The sequence below is a fragment of the Cervus canadensis genome, chromosome 8 (genome assembly GCF_019320065.1).
Source record: "Cervus canadensis isolate Bull #8, Minnesota chromosome 8, ASM1932006v1, whole genome shotgun sequence".
Classification (NCBI taxonomy): Eukaryota; Metazoa; Chordata; class Mammalia; order Artiodactyla; family Cervidae; genus Cervus; species Cervus canadensis.
In genome coordinates this window covers 16,270,826-16,290,237 of record NC_057393.1, presented here as the reverse complement: position 1 = coordinate 16,290,237, position 19,412 = coordinate 16,270,826, and the positions used below count along the sequence as shown (strand labels likewise).

The 19,412-nt window shown below is 40.3% G+C and overlaps 1 protein-coding gene across 2 annotated transcripts in view; it reads left to right on the top strand.

Annotated features, from left to right (window-relative positions):
- The first annotated feature begins 657 nt into the window (after window positions 1–657).
- FHIP2A (FHF complex subunit HOOK interacting protein 2A) overlaps window positions 658–19,412 on the top strand; it is a 37,097-nt gene continuing 18,342 nt past the window's right edge. The window contains exons 1-5 of one of the 2 annotated variants that reach the window (XM_043475349.1): window positions 658–1,051; window positions 7,266–7,344; window positions 14,435–14,604; window positions 16,276–16,380; window positions 16,835–16,957. In XM_043475349.1, the coding sequence (XP_043331284.1) occupies window positions 1,007–1,051; window positions 7,266–7,344; window positions 14,435–14,604; window positions 16,276–16,380; window positions 16,835–16,957 (522 nt within the window). In that variant the 5' untranslated portion in view covers window positions 658–1,006. Of the gene's footprint in view, window positions 1,052–7,265; window positions 7,345–7,399; window positions 7,959–14,434; window positions 14,605–16,275; window positions 16,381–16,834; window positions 16,958–19,412 lie in introns of those variants that run through there. The other variant, XM_043475350.1, reaches the window with a different exon arrangement.

The following is a 19,412-nucleotide window of genomic DNA, read 5'->3' as shown; positions in this document are numbered from 1 at the left end:
AGGCTCCATCCAAGTGCTTACATTGTAGCTCCACTTATCTGTCCTATGCACTTCCTGGAATCCCTTTCGAGTCTTTTCCCTCACTGATGTTTCCCAGAATCAAGTGAGAACTGAATAGAAAATGCTATACTGAATGCATTTTCTATCAAATGTTCCAAATAACTGAATCATCTTACCATTCGTCAATCTAGGGCTTCCTGTTTTAATGTTGAATAAATAAATAACAACAACAATAATAATAAAGTTTTACGGTTAGCAAAGCCATTTCATCTGCTTTCGCTGATTTGTTCTCAGCATCTAAACCCACCGTTCCTGTTTGCCTTAGTATTGTGCTTTTTCTTGCCGGTCTTGCAAATCTGCCCTTAAAAGACGAACCTCTGAATTTTATATACATAGATGGCTTCATTTTCGTACAAAATTGGCATTTACTTCCACTGGAGAAACAAGTCGCAGTGAGAACAGCTGTATTTTTAAAACGTAAGCATAACAGTGTGTCGGCGGGAGACGGTGGCGGCAGCGCCCAGGCCCGACTCCGGGCCCCAGGCGGGCCGCGGCCTCTGGGTGCTTCTCCCGCCCCCGCGGCGTCCGGTGGCCCAGCCGCAGGGTCGGCCTGGCCAGGCGGGGGCCTCCCCGGGCCGCGGCGGCGCCCCCTGCAGGCTGCGGCGGGCAGAGCGGGCGGAAGGAACCCGAGCCGAGCTGCCACCGTGTCCGAGCCGGAGCCGGAGCCGAAGCCGGAGCCACGGCCGCCGGAGCGTTGCGGGGCCCAGAGTCCGCGCGGAACGCCCTCCTCGTCGCCCGCCACGTCGCCGCGCCCGCCGGAGCCGCCCGCCGCCCGCGCACACCTGAAGCGGCCGGGCCGGGCCCGCCTCGGCCCTCTGCTCGTCCTCCCCGCCCCGCACCGGCCTTCACTCTGGAGCGGCCCCGGCAGCCGCAGCAGGGGCGGCGGCGGCGGATCGAGGAGCTCTCCAGGTCGTCCCGGGAGAAGCTGCTGCAGTCCCGGGACAGGATGTTCTCCAAGTTCACCTCCATCCTGCAGCACGCCGTGGAGGCGGTAAGGCCGCGGGGCTGCGGGCGCACGACAGGCCGGGGATGGCGGCGGCCTACGTTCCCCGCCGCCGGCCCCGGGCAGAGAGAGACCGGCGGCCTCGGCCCGGCGGCCCTCGGCGTCCCCGGCCCCGCGGAGGGGCGAGGCCCGGGGCGGGCGCAGCGCGGTCGTCGGGGCGCGGGGGGCCGCAGGCCTGGCTCTGAGCGGACCCCCTGCTCTCCTTCCTGCTCTGAGCCGGCGTGGAGCCCTTTCCCTCGCTCTAAGAGGGCAAGCGGGAGTCCCCGGGAGGACCGAGCCCTCTCGGCCCGGATTGGGGGTCGTCCGATTCCTCTGGTGGGGCCAGGGGAGTCGGGGAGCACCTGGCAGGGTCTTGGGGCGCTCCTCCGGGCTCCCTGACCGTTAACCTTCGCAAAAAAGTAGCCAGCGTTGCCCGAGACAAAAGAAACGGCCTAACGCTATTTGGGTTGGTTTTGTTTTGTTTGGGGTGGGGGTGGGGGGGCAGGACGGGGTGCTTTGGCCGGGGGGCGCGGCTCCGGCAGGGAGGCAGCCCACCCGACCCGGTTTCATAATCTAGCCAGCTTTTGCTCGGGCAGGCCCGGCGGCCGAACTCAGCTGCATCTTGATCGGTGTGAAATGCATTTCGAAGGTCTGATCGAGTGTGCTTTAGACAGTTTCCAAGCCCTCACTCAGCACCAGGACCATCTGTTTCCTTTCTTCTCTTCCTTTCCTGGACGCTGTTCGTCTTTCCTGCAACTGTACCCCGCTTTGAGGATTTCAGACACTAGCATAGGGAGACAGCACTCAAATCTCCTAACAGTACCAAAAGAGAAGTAACTCCTAAGAACATGTCTTCCTGCTGATTCAGTGATAAGGGGTCGCGTTGCTTTACTTCGGTTGTTTTACTTTAGCCTGGCAGAATTGCCCAAATCGAAAAAGGCACCCTGTCAAGTTCATAACAAGTGCAGTTTTGCTAGACGTGCTACTTGGCTAGTTTTAAAAATGTCATTCTTTTTCTGTGTTCAGTTTTTGGGTGACATAGCACATTCAGATCTACATAACTTTAAGGGCGGAAAACACACAATTGCAATAGAACAGTTTTTATGGCCAGATAAAAAGAAAATGGATTTTTAAAACTCAGTAGTGGAAAACTTTTGTACAGTTCTTAAGTGCTGTGTGGGAAATGTTTAAGAGTCGTTTTAGATCTGCTACAGGTTCTTGAGAAAAGGAATGTATCAAATCAGGCAAGACAGGGTTTTCCATGAATGAAGAGCAGTATTACACTTGAGGGAGATGACAGTCTTAGACTCTCAGGCCACTTCTAATTTTTCTTTCTTGCTTATACACCAGCTACAGCACCTTACTTTTAGAATTAAATTAAAATTTATAAGTGATATTTACATTTTATATTATTCCTTAACTTAAAATGTCAAGAGTCATTTACTTTTTTGACACTGAATACAGCTTCATACTGAGATAATTTGGAATAAGAATTTATTACATCATTTATATTCTATACTAATTCAGGCTGATATTTACAGAAATAAGTACTTAGAAAAGGAAAGATGGCTTTCAGTGCTCTCCCAGTAAAGACTCGTTTTTGTCCTAAGGCCTGTGTTTTCTGTCTGCATTATCTCCTTATAATTGTGTATGTTACCATCTCCCAAATTATCCATGTAAATTGTCTGACTCTGCCTCTGTAATATCCAGGTTGTCTGCTTTGCTGAGGTTAGTGAGAAAAAGAGTGGATTATATTCACCTGCCCCTGGGAGTTAATACACTGCATTTAGAAAAGTAATTTGTTTTTATTTACTTAGCATTAATGTTTTCAATTATGATACTTACCAGTTTACCTTGATAGGCAGTTAAATGTGATGAAAATTTTTTGGTGTACTTTTTTTTTCCTTTTCCCTTTTCCCATTCTCTTGGAAATGAACCCATATGTAATGCTGAATAAGCCATCTTTGTGTTATTTGAAGAATATCTTTTTTTTCCCTAGCCCAAGATTGGTTTCCATTTATTCAGTTCCGTTTCTTTATTTGCTTGACTTTTTTTCTATGGCCTAATCTTACCATTCCTCAGTTCATTTCATTAGCTTTTCTCTATCCTACTTTTAATTTGCATGCCCAATTAGTATTTTCTGATATAGTAATTGCAATTATGATTATCAGGGTTCTACAGAGAAGGGAGATAATCCTGTAGACAGATGCTGACATGACCTTTTTTCAGTTGTGTCATTGTATGAATCTCTATAATGTTTTCTCAACCATTTTGGTATTATTATTTCCTGGGTTTTTTGATTCAATTGGATCCACCTTCAAATGTGTTTTTTAGGGTCAACCAGATACATATTCATTTAAATACGGTTTAGGTGTAGAGTTTTCCTTATTGTTTAATTAATGGTTTCTTCTCACTTCCTGTTAACTACTTAAAAGGATGAAATAACTAAGATATTTTCAAAGATCAGTACTTGAAGATGTGTTATTAATCTGGTAGGCCGCATTTTGAGTTTAGGAGAGAAATTCACACCTTGAGCAAAAACAAAAACTGTAATGTAACTCTTGCCTCCTTTTTCAGAAATGACCATTTTCCTTCAGTGTAGAAATGACTGGCTAGTAAGAGTCAGGAAATTAGTTAGTTGCCACAAGTCTGAAATCAGGCCTCTCATGTAGTTAGTTCTGAGGTGGATCATTTTAGCCCAGCTTCTCCAAAGGATAAATAAAACACCTTCCATTAGTACAACTCATCAGTATTTGTTGAGGGCCTTAGTCTGTGTGAGGTAGTCTGCCAGGGACTGATATCTTGTAATTCCAGTCAGTTCCATCCTTGACGGCAGAATTATTCCAGGAGGATAAAAGGGCAGTGTCAGGAAAGAATGTTTTATCTGTCTTAACTAGTTAATTCAAGGTAAGTCATCTTTCAGAATTTGGATGCATTATTATTTTCTTGTAAAATTATAGTTAAGATTTAATGATGATTGTTGAGACTAGCAATTCCTTAAAAATCTACTCTGCAGTAGGAATTAAAATGTCAAATGAAACGTAGGTAGTGTTTTCTTAAGTGTATTCTTTTCCGACAGGTGCTCTTTAACTATCATCCTTTAGTCATGCGGCATACATTTTAGGAGCTCGTCAAGAAAGCATAGTGTAAGTTCACGATGAGGCTGCATTGATACGCAAAACAGATGCACAGGCTTCTGAAGTATAAGCCATGCACAAGCTTGTGACCTGGCCCCTAGAGCCAGACAGAGCTTGCCTAGGCTTGCCTCTGCCCCCTGCTTCTTCACCGGACAACTCACTTAGTCTTTGTATGTTTCAGTTCCTCATTTTTGTTGTTCAGTCAGCGAGTCCTGTCCTACTCTTTGTGATCCCCTGGGCTGCAGCACAGCTGGCTTCCCTCATAGTAAAATGGAAGTAATTAGACATATTTGATAGAATGGTGAAAATTAGAATGACAAGTACTTAATGCAGTGACTGGCACATAGTAAGTGCTTAATAAATGTTAAACATTATTGTTATTATTTGGATAATTGTTCTGTTAATGAGTTCTGTAGGAGGAGGGGAGCAAGCACTTAGGATTGGAAGGCTCCCTGGAGGAAGAGAGACTTGAGCCGGACTTACTGAGGCAGAGGAGATAGGAGATGGGGGCGTCAGAAAACTGCCTGGAGGAAGAAGCAGTTTAAAGAGTGGGGCATGGAATGTTGATGATACCTGTGAGGCTGCAGGCGTGCCTCTGAGAACCCTAGTTCTCATCTGAGTTATCAGTTAGGTGGGTCCTTTTGTGTGATAGGTATCTGGGGGAAAGACCTCCAAGTTTTTAATTACCAGTGTTGCAGGTCAGTGAATGGCTCAAAGTCTTGACAAGAGTTTGTTTGGGAAAAGTCGGAGCTTATTGTGAGAATTTAAGACCACACGTGAGTGTAAACTTTGGCACCGTGCCTGGCACATAAAAGTGAAAGAAAAGTGAAGTCGCTCAGTTGTGTCCGACTCTTTGCAACCCCGTGGGCTGTAGCCTACCAGGCTCCTCCGTCCATGGAATTTTCCAGGCAAGAGTACTGGAATGGGTTGCCATACTCCAGGGGATCTTCCCGACCCAGTGATCGAACCCAGGTCTCCCGCATTGCAGGCAGACACTTTACCCTCTGAGCCCCCAGGGAAGCCCTGGCACATAACTACTCATAAATGGCAGCAGCTGCCCTGTGTTCACTCAGTAAACGTTACTCAGCGCTTACTATGCGCCATCACTGACTTGGAAACTGGGGGTTCGGAGATGAACAAGATGATATAATCTTTGTAAACTCGCTGAGTTCACAATCTAGCGGAGGAGATGGCTAACTCAACAGTCACCAACACGGGCTCAGGGCTGGGAGAGGGAGCCGGCAGCCAGGGAGACGGTGCCGCAAGCCTGTGTGGAAAGGACTGTGCCCTCGGCAGGAAATCTGGCCAGATTTCTCCAGGAAAGTGATAGACCCTGGAAATTCCCTTGGAAAAACTAAACAAAGCATAATATTTACCCTTCAGAAACACAGTACATTTTTTTTGAAACACCAAATTTCATTTGTGTTTGTCCCAACTGTTAATACAGAATTAATTGATTAATAACACTTAATACTGCATAAAGCTAGTGTGTTAAAAGGTCTATAACACAAGAGAAATTCTATATGTTTTGAGGAAGATTCTACAAATAAGTAGCTGATTAAAACTGACTTTTTAATCTAAAAGTTTCAGGGAGATTATTTTCCCAAATTAATTCTTTCTTTCTTATGTCTCTAATTTTTTTCTCAGTCTCCCACGAGTTTTCTCTTTCCATGTTCCTGAAGTGTAGTAACCCCAAAGATTTTTAACTCCATTGTTAAGGATCTTAAAGTCTTTAAAATTTTTTCATAGCCTTCTATTTGGAAATGAGATGACTATTTACATTCTCTTAATGCAGTACTATTCAGAGTGGTGTGAATAGGCACGTATGAAAAAGCTGGCAGAAGATGTTGATGATTGCAGAAAATTTTTCAGGTCCATTTGTTTCCCGATTATGTTTCATCTTCTGGATTGAAATACTTAGGATATCTTGACCAATGTTTATAATTTACTCAGTAGTTTGGAAATTGTTTTGAAAGGTTTTGAACTTTGAGGTCTTGACGGGAGAACCAATCAAAATGGAACAAGTAGAAGTTCAGAAGTAACATGACCTCTTAGGTCATCTGTTTAGATGAATCTGTGAAAATGGAAGATTACACTGCCATGGTTGAGGTTCTCAAAATGGAAACCTGTTTGCTATTAATGAAAACTGGGTCAGCTGTACTTTCTGATGAAAATTTATTGACAGTGCTAGGACTGGGAGAGCATTCTCTCTCTGTCATTCATTTTAAAGAAAATAAAATATTGTAAAGGTGCATCCAAATCTTTTTCTATCCGTTTAATACCCATTTAAAATACTTGTAAGTTTGCAATGAGATGGTCGAAGGGATATAATTTTGGCCTTAAAACTTTTGAAGTAAATTTCAAAATCAAAATGTGAGACACTTTTGACTTTGTGGAATTTAAATTGGTAGTGTCTTGTTCACATGGTCATTTTGCTAAAAATATGCACTGCCTAATCTAGGCTTAAAAAGAAAAGATTTACTTCTGTATGTCACTGAAAATAGAGAACAATTTTAATCTGATTACAGGGTTGACTTTGGTATATGTTTTAGTAGTGGTGATGTGTAACTAGTTACATAGCAGCTTTTTACTGTTTTGCATTTCAAAGTCCTAGGTACAAAGATCCCTGGTTATCAATAATTTCATTTTACTGATACTTTAGTAATAGAATATTGTGTGTTTTTATTTAACTCTGTTACTTTTGAAGTCATATATAGTTACTACTTTCAGGGAAGGAGAAAAAAACCCAATATTATAATTACTAATAACACTGATAAATGTGTTTTTCCTCTTTCTTAATAAATCATTTTACTTTCTTGGATTTGACATTGTTTTTGTTTCTCCTTGATATTTGACATACAGAATCAGATTAAAGCTCATTCCTTATTAATATGCTGCTTTTGCATCGTTAGTAGAAAAATACAGTTATACTTAATAAGAAACTTTTTTTTTTTATTAGTTGGAGGCTAATTACTTCACAACATTTCAGTGGATTTTGTCATACATTGATATGAATCAGCCATAGAATAAGAAACTTTTAATGCCGTTTTCTTAATTGTTGTGGCTTTTTGTTTGTGTTTGTGTAGCTTGCACCTTCTCTTCCTTTACAAGAAGATTTTGTTTACCACTGGAAGGCAATTACCCATTACTATATAGAGACGTCAGGTAAGAAACCATGCTGATATTAATTAAACAGAAAATTGATGAAATATTAAAATACATACAAACTACTCTTCAAAGTTATTTTGCATGAAACTTATCAGCAATTAATTTTAATTCCTCTCATTCAAAAATACATCTGTTGAACACCTACTATGTGTAAGTGTTATTCTGGGCACTGGGCAGTATGCCATTCAAATAGACAAATATATCTGTCCTAACAGAGCTTGTATATTGATGGTTGTTGTTTAGTTGCTAAACTGTGCTTGACTTTTTGCAACTCCATGGACTATAGCCTGCCAGGCTCCACCGTCCATGAAATTTTCCAGGCAAGAATACTGGAGTGGGTTGCCATTTCCTTCTCCAGGGGATCTTCGTGACCCATGGATGGAACCCTGCGTCTCCTGCATTGACAGGCCGATTCTTTACGAGGGAGCCACTCGGGAAGCCCAGATATATTGATTGTATTAATCACTCTGTCATGTCTGACTCTTGCGACACCACGGACTGTAGCTTGCCAGGCTCCTCTGTCCATGGGATTCTCCAGACAAGAACACTGGAGTGGGTTGCCATTCCCTTCTCCAGGATATATTGATTAGGAGGAAGCAAACAATAGACAGGTACGCATACTGTGTCAGATGATAAGTGCTAAGGAGAAAATGAAGCAGGCTGAAAGGGATGGAAGTGTTTGGGGAGTGGGGACAGAGCCGTCAGAGAGAGCCGGCTCTTTAAGATTAGAGAAATCCTCATTACCCCAGGTGACTTCTGAGCCGAATCTGAAGGAAGGAGGGAGCAAGCCTGGAGGTATCCAAGGGAAAAGGTCCAGGAGAGCACGGAGTGCACAGACCCCGAGGCTGCAGGGTGTAGCGCTTGGCGGGCACCGGGAACCACAGGAAGTGTGGCTGGAGCAAAGTGAACAAGGAGAGAAACGGGAGGAGACGACGTCAACGGGGGAGGGTGCAGGTTCACCCAAGGCCTTCTAAGCTGTTGCGAGGGCTTTGGCTTTTACTCTAAGGTGGGGAGCCTTTAAAGGGTTTTGAGCAGAGGTGTAACGTAATCGGCTTTAAAGAGATCACTTTGGCTTCTGCAAGACACTTAGATTGCAAGTGTGCAGAGGTGGAGTTGGTAGAACAGTTGGGGGACTGTCGCAGCGGTCTGAGCTGTGTCGTGGCTCAGGACGTTGTGAGAAGTGATTGTATCCGGGTGTGTTTTGAAGAACGTTGTTGATGGATTGAATATTGGGTCTGAAAGAAGAAGAATCAAGGATAACGCCAAGTGTTGGGGCTTAGGCAGTTGGAATAATAGAAGGAGCACTCATTGAGAATGGGGAGACTACAGGAGGAGCAGGTTTGTGAGAGCATGTTGGACTTGTTTAGTTTGAGACACCCATTTTATGTGCAGCTGGATATTGTCAAGCAGACAGTAAGAAAGAGGGATCTGGGGTTTAGGGTGGAGCCATAAGCTAGACACGGAATTGAGAGTCATCAACGTGTAAGTAGGATTTAAAGCCATGAGCCTGGCTGAGATCTCCCGGGGATAGCTACAGACAGATGGAAGAAGAGAAGTATTCGGGAACTCAGCCCTCTTACTCAGGGTTCAGCGATTGGGACAATGAGAGTGATAGCAAGCAAAGGAGACTGTGCTTTTGCCAGTGATGCGCCAGACTGCCAAGAGAGAATGGTGGCCTCGAGCTGGAAGCGGAGAGAAGGATCGGAGTGGCTAATGATGTCAAGCTGAGGAAGACTAGGAATGGGTAATTGGATTCAGCCATGAGGAGCTCAGCAGTGGTCTTGATAAGAGCCCTTTTAATAGCAGGGAAGAGAGAGGAGACCTGACTGGAGGAAGTGTAAGAGACCATGGACAGAGAACAGATTTGGATAGTGTGTGAAGACCGCTGTCTGGAGGAGTGTTAGTGGAAAGGAGAGCTGAGAGACAGATCAGCAGCCACAGGGAGAGGTGGCCTTGTGGGGCGGGGGTTAATTTTCTTTTTTTTTAAGATAGAAGTTACTGCCATTTGTACCTGGGTAAGAATGAGCTAGTAGAGAAGGAAAGGTGGGCACGAGAGTCATAGGAGATAATTTCTGAGCCTTATCCCTAAGTTGGCAAGTGGGTTATGGGATCCTCGTGCATTAGTGAAGGCTTAGCCTTCGAAGGCTTGTGGACAGCTCATCCATACAATTAAGACAGAAAAAAACATGGGTGTCAACGCAGGAAAGGAGTGGACGTGGTGTGGACGTCTTTGGAAGTTATCTTCTTTGTGCTTCAGTCTCTCTTAGTGAATAGGCTGAAGAGTAAATATGGGGAAATGTGAATAAATTAGGTCAAAGTTTGGCAAAATTTTTCTATAAAGGGTCAGACGGTAAATATCTTAGGCTTTGTAGGCCATACAGTCTCTGTTGCAATATTCAATTCTGTTGTTATAGTGCAAAAGCAACCTTCCACAATACATTAAAAGAAGAGCATTCCTTTGTTCCAGTACAGCTTTGTTAAAGCAGATGGCAAGGCTGGGTTTGTTCCATGAGCTGAAGTCTGGCAGCCTCTGAAATAGGAAATAGAGTAGTAGCCTTGCTCCATAGCCCTGTGGGCTCCCTTAAGGAATATAGAGGTAAACGCTAGTGGATGTGCAGATTGAACACATATTTTTTTAACTGAAAGAATACATGAAGAAAAAAAAAGAATAGTTGATTTGGCAAGCTGGTGGGTCATAGATAATTCTTTAAAAGTAAGAAATTCCTCATTTTTATGTAATAAGTGATAATCAAACTATCTATATATGCACCTTTAAGTGTAAAGTGTAATTTTGACCTTAATTTGGATGTTTAGATGGCAGATCTATAGAAAAGTTTTTTGACAGGAGCAATCTTTTCAAAAAATGACTGTTCTTAGCCCTTGTGAGTTTTTCACTCCTCCATAGTCTTAAGGAAATGCTCTAAAGGAAGGCCTGTAGGTTCTTGCAGTAAATGATTTTTTTTGCAATCTTGTGGCAAAAGCAAGTGTATATGTTACAATAAAGTATGGGACAAAAAAGTGGATCAGGCACAGAGAGAGAAGGAAGAAGGGAGAAAACTAGGAGGCAGTGTCTGACCCTGGGCTTGAAAGGATGAGCAGTAAGTTTTGAGGTAGACAAGGAGGGCAAAGGCATTTCAGCAGAAGAAATAGCTTATGCAAAGGCACTGGGGTCTAAACATGGCTTGGGATGGTGAGAGTAGTCAGCAGAAACTAGATCTTCTGGGGAGCTCGGGTTTTAATCCTGTCAAGTTGAACTTATAGTTCATTTATTTCTCAAAAAAAAAAAAGGTCTTTTTGACTGTTTTTTCCATAAATATGTATAATCAAACCATGCTTAAATATTCATTCTTTCCTGGAATGTTTATATAAAATCTGCAGTTAAACAGGTGAAAAACACTTTTAAAAAGTAAATTTCAAAAAAAAAAAAAAAATTACACACCATCTTTTCGACATCATAAGTTAACATTCCTTGAATTCTTACTGTGTGCTAAAGCACTGGGCTTCATACACATTATTTCGTCGAAATCATACAGTAGCACTTACTGGTATTGATTAGCTCCATTTTACAGATGTTGGTACTGAGGCTTAAGTAGTTTGCCCAGGTCACCAGCTAAAAGCAACAGAGCCAAGACTTGAATCCAGGTTGTCCAAGTCCAGGTCTCATGCTCTTAATAACTATCCCATACTCAATCAAATTTGATATGTCCTCCTGGGAAACAAAAGTGACTCTTCTCTTTCCCTTGTTTTCTCCATAAGGCTTTAGTATTATGGTTTAGTCTGTGTGTGTATGTATATACACACATGTGTAAGTGTACAGACAAAGCTTTGTGTCATCAGATACGTAGCATACCAGGATTGTATTGTACAAACTATAGCAGTACTAAGTAAAGAACAGTAGAGACATAAAAAAACTTGTCATTCCCTAACACACCTTATATTTAAACATTTTATAACAGTAATTTATATGAGTAATTTAACCCTTATATAATAAGTTTAGGTTGGTAAAACCATGTGTTTTTACTATGTTAAAAGTATTCATGAATTTTTACTTTAAAAAAATCAGTATTTTGTAAGAATTTTCCTGAGAAGCAGCTTTTACTTTGGGAACAGATATCTGCTGATGAGATGTCAGAAATTTTCAGTAGAGGGTTTTTCTTTGGGCTTTTCATGTTTTCAGATCTGGAGATGAATTGGGGGCAATTCGAGTCTTGACTTCCCATTGTTAGAAAGCAATATTCATGCTAAGTCACTTCAGTCGTGTCTGACTCTTTGCAACTCTGTGGACTGTAGCCCACCAGGCTCCTCTGCCCATGGCAAGACTATTGGAGTGGATTGCCATGCCCTTCTCCAGGGGCTTTTCCTGACCCAGGGATCAAACCCATGTCTCTTAAGTCTCCTGCATTGGCAGGCAGGTTCTTTACCACTAGTGCCACCGGGGAAGCCCACAAAGCAATGTAGTAGTGATCAAAACCAAGCCTGTCCTCTCCGCATACGCTACCTTATTCAACTTAACATTGAAGGTCAACCTATTTTTATATAAAGAGACCTAAAGTTTAGAGATGGCAAGAATACACAGAACTATACAAAAAAGATCTTTACCACCCAGATGATCACAATGGTGTGATCACTCACCTAGAGCCAGACATCCTGGAATGTGAAGTCAAGTGGGCCTTAGGAAGCATCACTACAAACAAAGCTAGTGGAGGTGATGGAATTCCAGTTGACCTATTTCAAAACCTAAAAGATGATGCTGTGAAAGTGCTGCACTCAATATGCCAGCAAATTTGGAAAACTCAGCAGTGGCCACAGGACTGGAAAAGGTCAGTTTTCATTCCAATCCCAAAGAAAGGCAATGCCAAAGAATGCTCAAACTACTGCACAATTGCACTCATCTCACATGTTACTAAAGTAATGCTAAAAATTCTCCAAGCCAGGCTTCAGCAATACATGAACCGTGAACTTTCAGGTGTTCAAGCTGGTTTTAGAAAAGGCAGAGGAACCAGAGATCAAATTGCCAACATCCGCTGGATCATCGAAAAAGCAAGAGAGTTCCAAAAAAACATCTATTTCTGTTTTATTGACTATGCCAAAGCCTTTGACTATATGGATCACAACAAACTGGAGAATTCTTAGAGACGGGAATACCAGACCACCAGTCCTGCCTCTTGAGAAACCTGTATGCAGGTCAGGAAGCAACAGTTAGAACCAAACACGGAACAACAGACTGGTTCCAAATAGGAAAAGGAGTACGTCAAGGCTGTATATTGTCACCCTGCTTATTTAACTTGCTTGCAGAGTACATCATGAGAAACGTTGGGCTAGATGAAGCACAAGCTGGAATCAAGATTTCTGGGAGAAATATCAATAACCTCAGATATGCAGATGACAACAACCCTTATGGCAGAAAGCAAAGAAGGACTAAAGAGCTTCTTGATGAAAGTGAAAGAGGAAAAGTGAAAAAGTTGGTGTAAAGCTCAAGATTCAGAAAACTAAGATCATGGCATCCGGTCCCATCACTTCATGGCAAATAGATGGAGAAACAGTGGAAACAGTGGCAGACTTTATTTTGGGGGGCTCCAAAATCACTGCAGATGGTGACTGCAGTCATGAAATTACAAGACACTTACTCCTTGGAAGGAAAGTTATGACCCACCTAGACAGCATATTAAAAAACAGAGACATTACTTTGCCAACAAAGGTCATTCTAGTCAAGGCTATGGTTTTTCCAATACTCATGTATGGATGTGAGAGTTGGACTATAAAGAAAACTGATATTCTACTCTTGGTTCCCTCCAGAGTGTTTTTGATCTCATTCATTGCATTATTCATTTTTAATTGACTCTTTTTTATTTCTTCTAGGTCTTTATTAAACATTTCTTGCATCTTTTCAATCTTTGTCTCCAGGCTATTTATCTGTAACTCCATTTTGTTTTCAAGATTTTGGATCATTTTTATTATCATTATTCTAAATTCTTTTTCAGGTAGATTCCCTATCTCCTCCTCTTTTGTTTGACTTGGTGGGCATTTTTCATGTTCCTTTACCTGTTGGGTATTTCTCTGCCTTTTCATCTTGTTTAGATTGCTGTGTCTGGACTGGGCTTTTTGTATTCTGGAGGTCAGTGGTTCCTTTTTATTGTGGAGGTGCGAAAGAACAGCATGTATATTATCTATGGTGAAACAGGTCACCAGCCCAGGTGGGATGCATGAGACAAGTGCTCGAGCCTGGTGCACTGGGAAGACCCAGAGGAATCGGGTGGAGAGGGAGGTGGGAGGGGGGATCGGGATGGGGAATACGTGTAAATCTATTGCTGATTCATGTCAATGTATGACAAAACCCACTGAAAAAATAAATAAATTAAAAAAAAAAGAAAACTGAGTGCTGAAGGTTTGATGCTTTTGAACTGTGGTGTTAGAGAAGACTTTTGAGAGTCCCTCGGACTGCAAAGAGATCCAACCAGTCCATCCTAAAGGAGATGAGTCCTGAGTGTTCATTGGAAGGACTGATGTTGAAGCTGAAACTCCAATACTTTGACCACCTGATGCAAAGAGCTGACTCATTGGAAAAGACCCTGATACTGGGAAAGATTGAAGGCGGGAGGAGAAGGGGACACAGAGGATGAGATGGTTGGATGGCATCACTGACTCAATGGACATGAGTTTGAGTAAAGTCTGGGAATTGGTGATGGAAATGGAGGCCTGACGTGCTGCAGTCCATGGGGTGCAGAGTTGGACAGAACTGAGTGACTGAACTGAACTGAAGGTTTAGATCTTCTGAACTGGCTAATTGAAATAACATTTTTAAAATTATAAATACATAAAAGTTCTGATGTTATTTGTATTATTTTCTGATCATGTTTCCATTTCCATACCCCATAAATGGTTCCTTTTCTGAATTATTATGCATGAGTATTAACTTTAGAATATCTTTCAGAATATAGATTGTGTTTGAATAAGATATAAACCTCACCCAAGTGTGAACAATTCAAACTTTTCTCTGAATAAAAACAGGGAAATACAAAGAGTATTTTAGATGCAAATGTACGGTTTAAAAATGTTTGAATATTTGATGAATATCTTTATTGTTTAGATGATAAAGCCCCGGTGACAGATACAAATATTCCATCTCATCTGGAACAGATGTTAGTTATCTTAGTACAAGAAGAAAATGAACGGGAATTTGGAGAGACGGGACCATGTATGGAATATTTACTTCATCACAAGATCTTGGAAACATTATATACCTTAGGGAAAGCTGATGTAAGTTCCTAATCCACATGATGTTCTTAGGCAAGTACATGTAATATATGTTTTCATGTCTTAGAGATAAAGAAGCTGCCAAGCACTAAATTTAACTGTAGAGGTGTATATTAAGCATGGAAGGATTCAAGTCAGTACATGAAAAAAACAGAAAATTGTTTGTCCTGTATGAGTATGACTTTCCATAGAGATAGCAAAGCTCCCAAATCCTCTAGACAACTGGTACTTAGGCTGCTTAGAATTACAATGTAAACATTTACAAAAATCTACTCAAGTGCAAATGCTCAGAAGCAAAGGAAATGAGAAGGATCCCATTGAATAATGGGTTACAAAAATTATTTTTCATAATCCTGAAAGAAAGAAAATGTCACTGATCATTCTGACATTAACACTTCTGATGAGTGGAACCAATTGAAGTAAGTCTCTTTGGTGAATCTTCCTCCTCTTTAAAAACAAAGAGGTGATCACCACGGGGCCTCCCCCAGCTCTAAAAATTGGTGCGTCTGTTCTGTGAGTTTCTGTAGTCTATGTGAAAATCAAGTAAAAAAGCCTCAAACAGATGTTTAAACACCAAATAGAATTATGAAGTCATTTTGAAGACGATTTCCTTTTAATTAAGTCTGTAATTCTCCAATTCATTTTTAGGTTAGATTCATTCAGTTTATATTTTCTAGCTAAATATCTACTCACTAGTATCTTCCAATTCATTCCCTTCTTCCCTCCTTTTTCCTGTCCTTTGTAGAGAGAGATTATGCAACATTATATTGAGCAAATATTAATCAATTTCTGAGCAAATGTTAGTAATTATACTACTGGGAAATTTATTTTGATATTGGTGATTATAAATATTGTGTTTTATGTGAATAATTTAAGGTATTTACTATCTTCACATACTATTGTGCTTAAGATTATAGCTTATGCTATTATGCTACTTCCATATAATGTGTCTATGGTGATGTTTTGGAAATATTTTGTGACTATTTTAAATCTGAGTCAACATAAGCAGGTTAATTTTAGAACATATAACCTTGCTAACTCATACTCTTAATTTACAGCACGCATGATAGTCAGGTTTATCTGCCTTTCAGCAAATATTTAAAACAATTGGCATGTTATCAAAACTTATTTATTAAATATTTGTTGCCTATAATAATCATAATGTAAATAATTTTGCAACTAATTTAAAATCACATTGTTAGAATAAATCACAGCCATTTATACATAGGATTCCTTTATTTACACACATGTGTTAGACTTTAGTTACCCCTCCATATATATGATGAAAGGTTATTGATTACCTGTCATAAATGTAAGTGATAAGATGGTGCCTTTGCCTGGGCCAGGGCCTTTCTTTTACCCTAGCATTTAGAATATTAACAGCTTGGCGTTACCTGAACCAAACTCCAGTTACCATGGCATATTGTCACCACGCTGTTTGTGATTACATGAGCCTGTGGTCTCACACACTCTTATAAATTTTATTTATAGAATACCAGTCAGTAATAATTTGATTGAGAATTTTATTTAGACAAAGTCACTAACTGTCTAATTGCATTGATTTTTGAAGGTGTAATATATTCACATACATTGTGTCTGATTTTTTTCAAGTTTTCGAGTAAAAAAGTTTGCATTGTCTGTTTTTTTTCTTGTTTGCTTTTTTCCTGTACCCAGTGTCCTCCAGGAATGAAGCAACAAGTCTTGGTGTTCTATACCAAACTTTTGGGGAAAATCCGGCAGCCGCTGCTTCCACACATTAACGTGCACAGGCCAGTGCAGGTAGTTTGTTCCCTTTACATAAAACTATTTGGTTCACTGCTTTTCGCATAGAAATAATTTTATATGATTTTTTCTAAGGGTAAAAATAACGTGCAAAGTAGCAAACGTTGATACTTGAGCTTTCTTGATGCATGACATTGTATTAAATGCACTTCTTGTCTCTATATTTCTCTCTTAAAATTTTATACATTAATTTTACCATTGACTTACTTCCATGACATCTCAAGAAGTTTATTAAAACCTCACTAATTTTTTAGAGTAACATATTTGAAAAACTTATTACTAGCAGATTTATTTTGATATAGGTGATTGCAAATAGTGTTCTTTCTGAAAAATGCAGTGTATTTGCATTATTTGAAAATTTAAAATATCCTGAAGGTGAATGAATGGCTGTTTAGATGTTTATTAAAAAAAATAGCCTAAGTTTAAAATTTTGTTTTAAATTTTTTGACAGAAGTTAATTCGATTGTGTGGTGAAGTCCTTGCAACGCCAACAGAAAATGAAGAAATTCAGTTTCTCTGCATTGTGTGTGCAAAGCTGAAACAAGATCCCTATTTGGTTAATTTTTTCCTGGAGGTATAGTTTACTTCTTGTCAACCTTCAAAGTATGTGTATATTAAAATTATCATAAGAATTGAATTCTCTAAATATTATTAGAAGGAATTACATTTTGTGAGTAACAGATAGCCTATTTTACTTCCCCAGAATTATTTTCATTTAAGAGCACTGTTTTATTTTAACCCAAAATCTCCTGAGAAAAACTACTCTCAAAGAATGTGACTGAACGGCATGTAGGGAGCAGAAGAGGGGCTGGACAAACACAAAGCTACAGCTTAGGAGCACAGGTTGAAGGGCAAATCTGGAAGAGGGAAGTCACGGGAAGTTTTAAGCTATCATATTTTCAGCCAGGCTTGCTCAAGCGTGGTGTGTGGGTAACCTGACCTAGGGTAAGAGTGGCGTGTGCAGATTTGGGCAAGATGCGAAACATCACGAGTCACCTCCCCACCCTGGTGTAGCATTGGGATTGCTCTGCTAATTGGTACTGTCTTTTCCTAGCCATAGTCACCAAATTGTGGTTTACTTAAATCAGTTAATATTTGGATTTTATTTCCAGTTTTAAATTAGAAAATAACTCTTCTGTTTTTCCTGCTTTCATTTATTCTTTTTTAGCAGTAGTCATTTAGAAATATATTAGGGAAAATGTCAGGGTTTTTTAGTTTTTTAAAAAAAGGGTTTTTTTTATCTTTTTTTTTTTTTTAAGATTGAAGTGTGTTATACACTGGACAACTCAGTCTCTCTGATTCTGTGAGTTTGACAGACACATACAGTTTTATAACCATCACTACAATCAGGATAGACAGCAACTCCATCGCCTTACCTCATGTCCCTTCCTGGTCATCCTGTTTCTACCTCTGCCCCTAGCAATCACTGATCTGTTTTCATCCCAAGTTTTCTCTTTTTCAAAAAGTCATAAAAATATAGTCAGCCTTTGAGTCCGGTTTTTCTTTATTTCACTTCCATGCATTTGAGAGTCTTCTGTGAGTTTGGAAACAAACAGATACTATTTTATACTACTGAGTGGTATTCTGTTGTATAGATTGTACTGCAGTTGTTTAGCCATTTGCCAGTTGAGGGATTTATGGGCCAGTTTGAGACAATTACGAATGAGGCCATCGTAAACATTCACAGATTTTTGTGTGGACTTAGGTTTCCATTTCACTTGGGGAAATACCTAAGGGTAGGATTTCTGGATCATGTAGTAGTAAGTGAATATTTGCAAAACTCTTTCCAAGTGGGTTTATCATTTTGCAGCCCAGGGGCAACGTATGAGAGCTATTGTTCCATGTCCTTGTCAGACTGGGTATTGTCAAGTTTTTTCCTATTGTTTTGTTTTTAAAATTTTTAGCTGTTCTAATAGATGGGTTCATTTTTTATTTCATTTTATTGAGTAAGTAAGTTAGGATATTATTCTGCACTGTTACTGGAGGTAGGTAAGCACCTACCTTACCAAGCTGCAAAATTGCATGGATTTAAATTTCTAGGTTAGTGTTAAGGACTATGAATACCTGCTTTTCATGACATATATTTTGAAAATTTGCTTCAAAATGGCTATAATAGCCTTGTGATATAAATATATCAAATATCTTGATTTGGCTCAATGTGAGATTTTTCTTCTTAAAGTTCGTTTTTACTTAAGTTTTCTTAGGTAACCTAAATTACTTTAGATGCGTAGATTTTTTTCCATGCTTAAGCTTTAAGGAGATTTTCTCAGAATCTCTGATACTTGTTTCAGAAGTACACAGCCATAGATCAGAAACTGAAAATTTGCAGGCATATGTATGCCTGCCTGTCTTCAGAGACACGTTTACATGTAGACCTCAGTATAACACCACCCTTCTGAATTAGTGTCATGTCTGCTGTAATCCCGCATTTTTATAACACCTACTTCTCCAAAGCCTGAGGTGGTAGGGGACTCTATTTTCTGAACTGACTAGACTATTCGTATGCTTTTAATATTAATTTTAATGCTTTTAATGTCAGTTATTACAGTCTCCCTGGCATTAGAGTCATTTATGTGCATTTTATTTTCTCTTCCTGGTCAGTAAGCTCCTTGAGGACAAGGATTCTATTTTATTAATCTTTGGGTCCTCATAGCTTCTCTGGTATCTAGCACAATGCATAATAACTGTTTAATTAACACTTATTGAATGAATGAATCTTTTGAGATGTGCAGCTTTATTACTAGTGTGATAGTAATAGAGCTTCCCTTGTGGCTCAGCTGGTAAAGAATCCGCCTGCATTGTGGGAGACCTGGGTTCGATCCCTGGGTTGGGAAGATTTCCTGGAGAAGAGAAAGGCTACACACTCCAGTATTCTGGCATAGAGAATTCCATGGACTGTGTAGTCACAGGGTTGCAAAGAGTCAGGCACAACTGAGTGACTTTCACTTTCACTAGTAGAAGTACTTTGCATTTCTCAAGCATATATCCCTTGAAATCTAATCTCTCACTTCATTTACATCAGCCAGTAG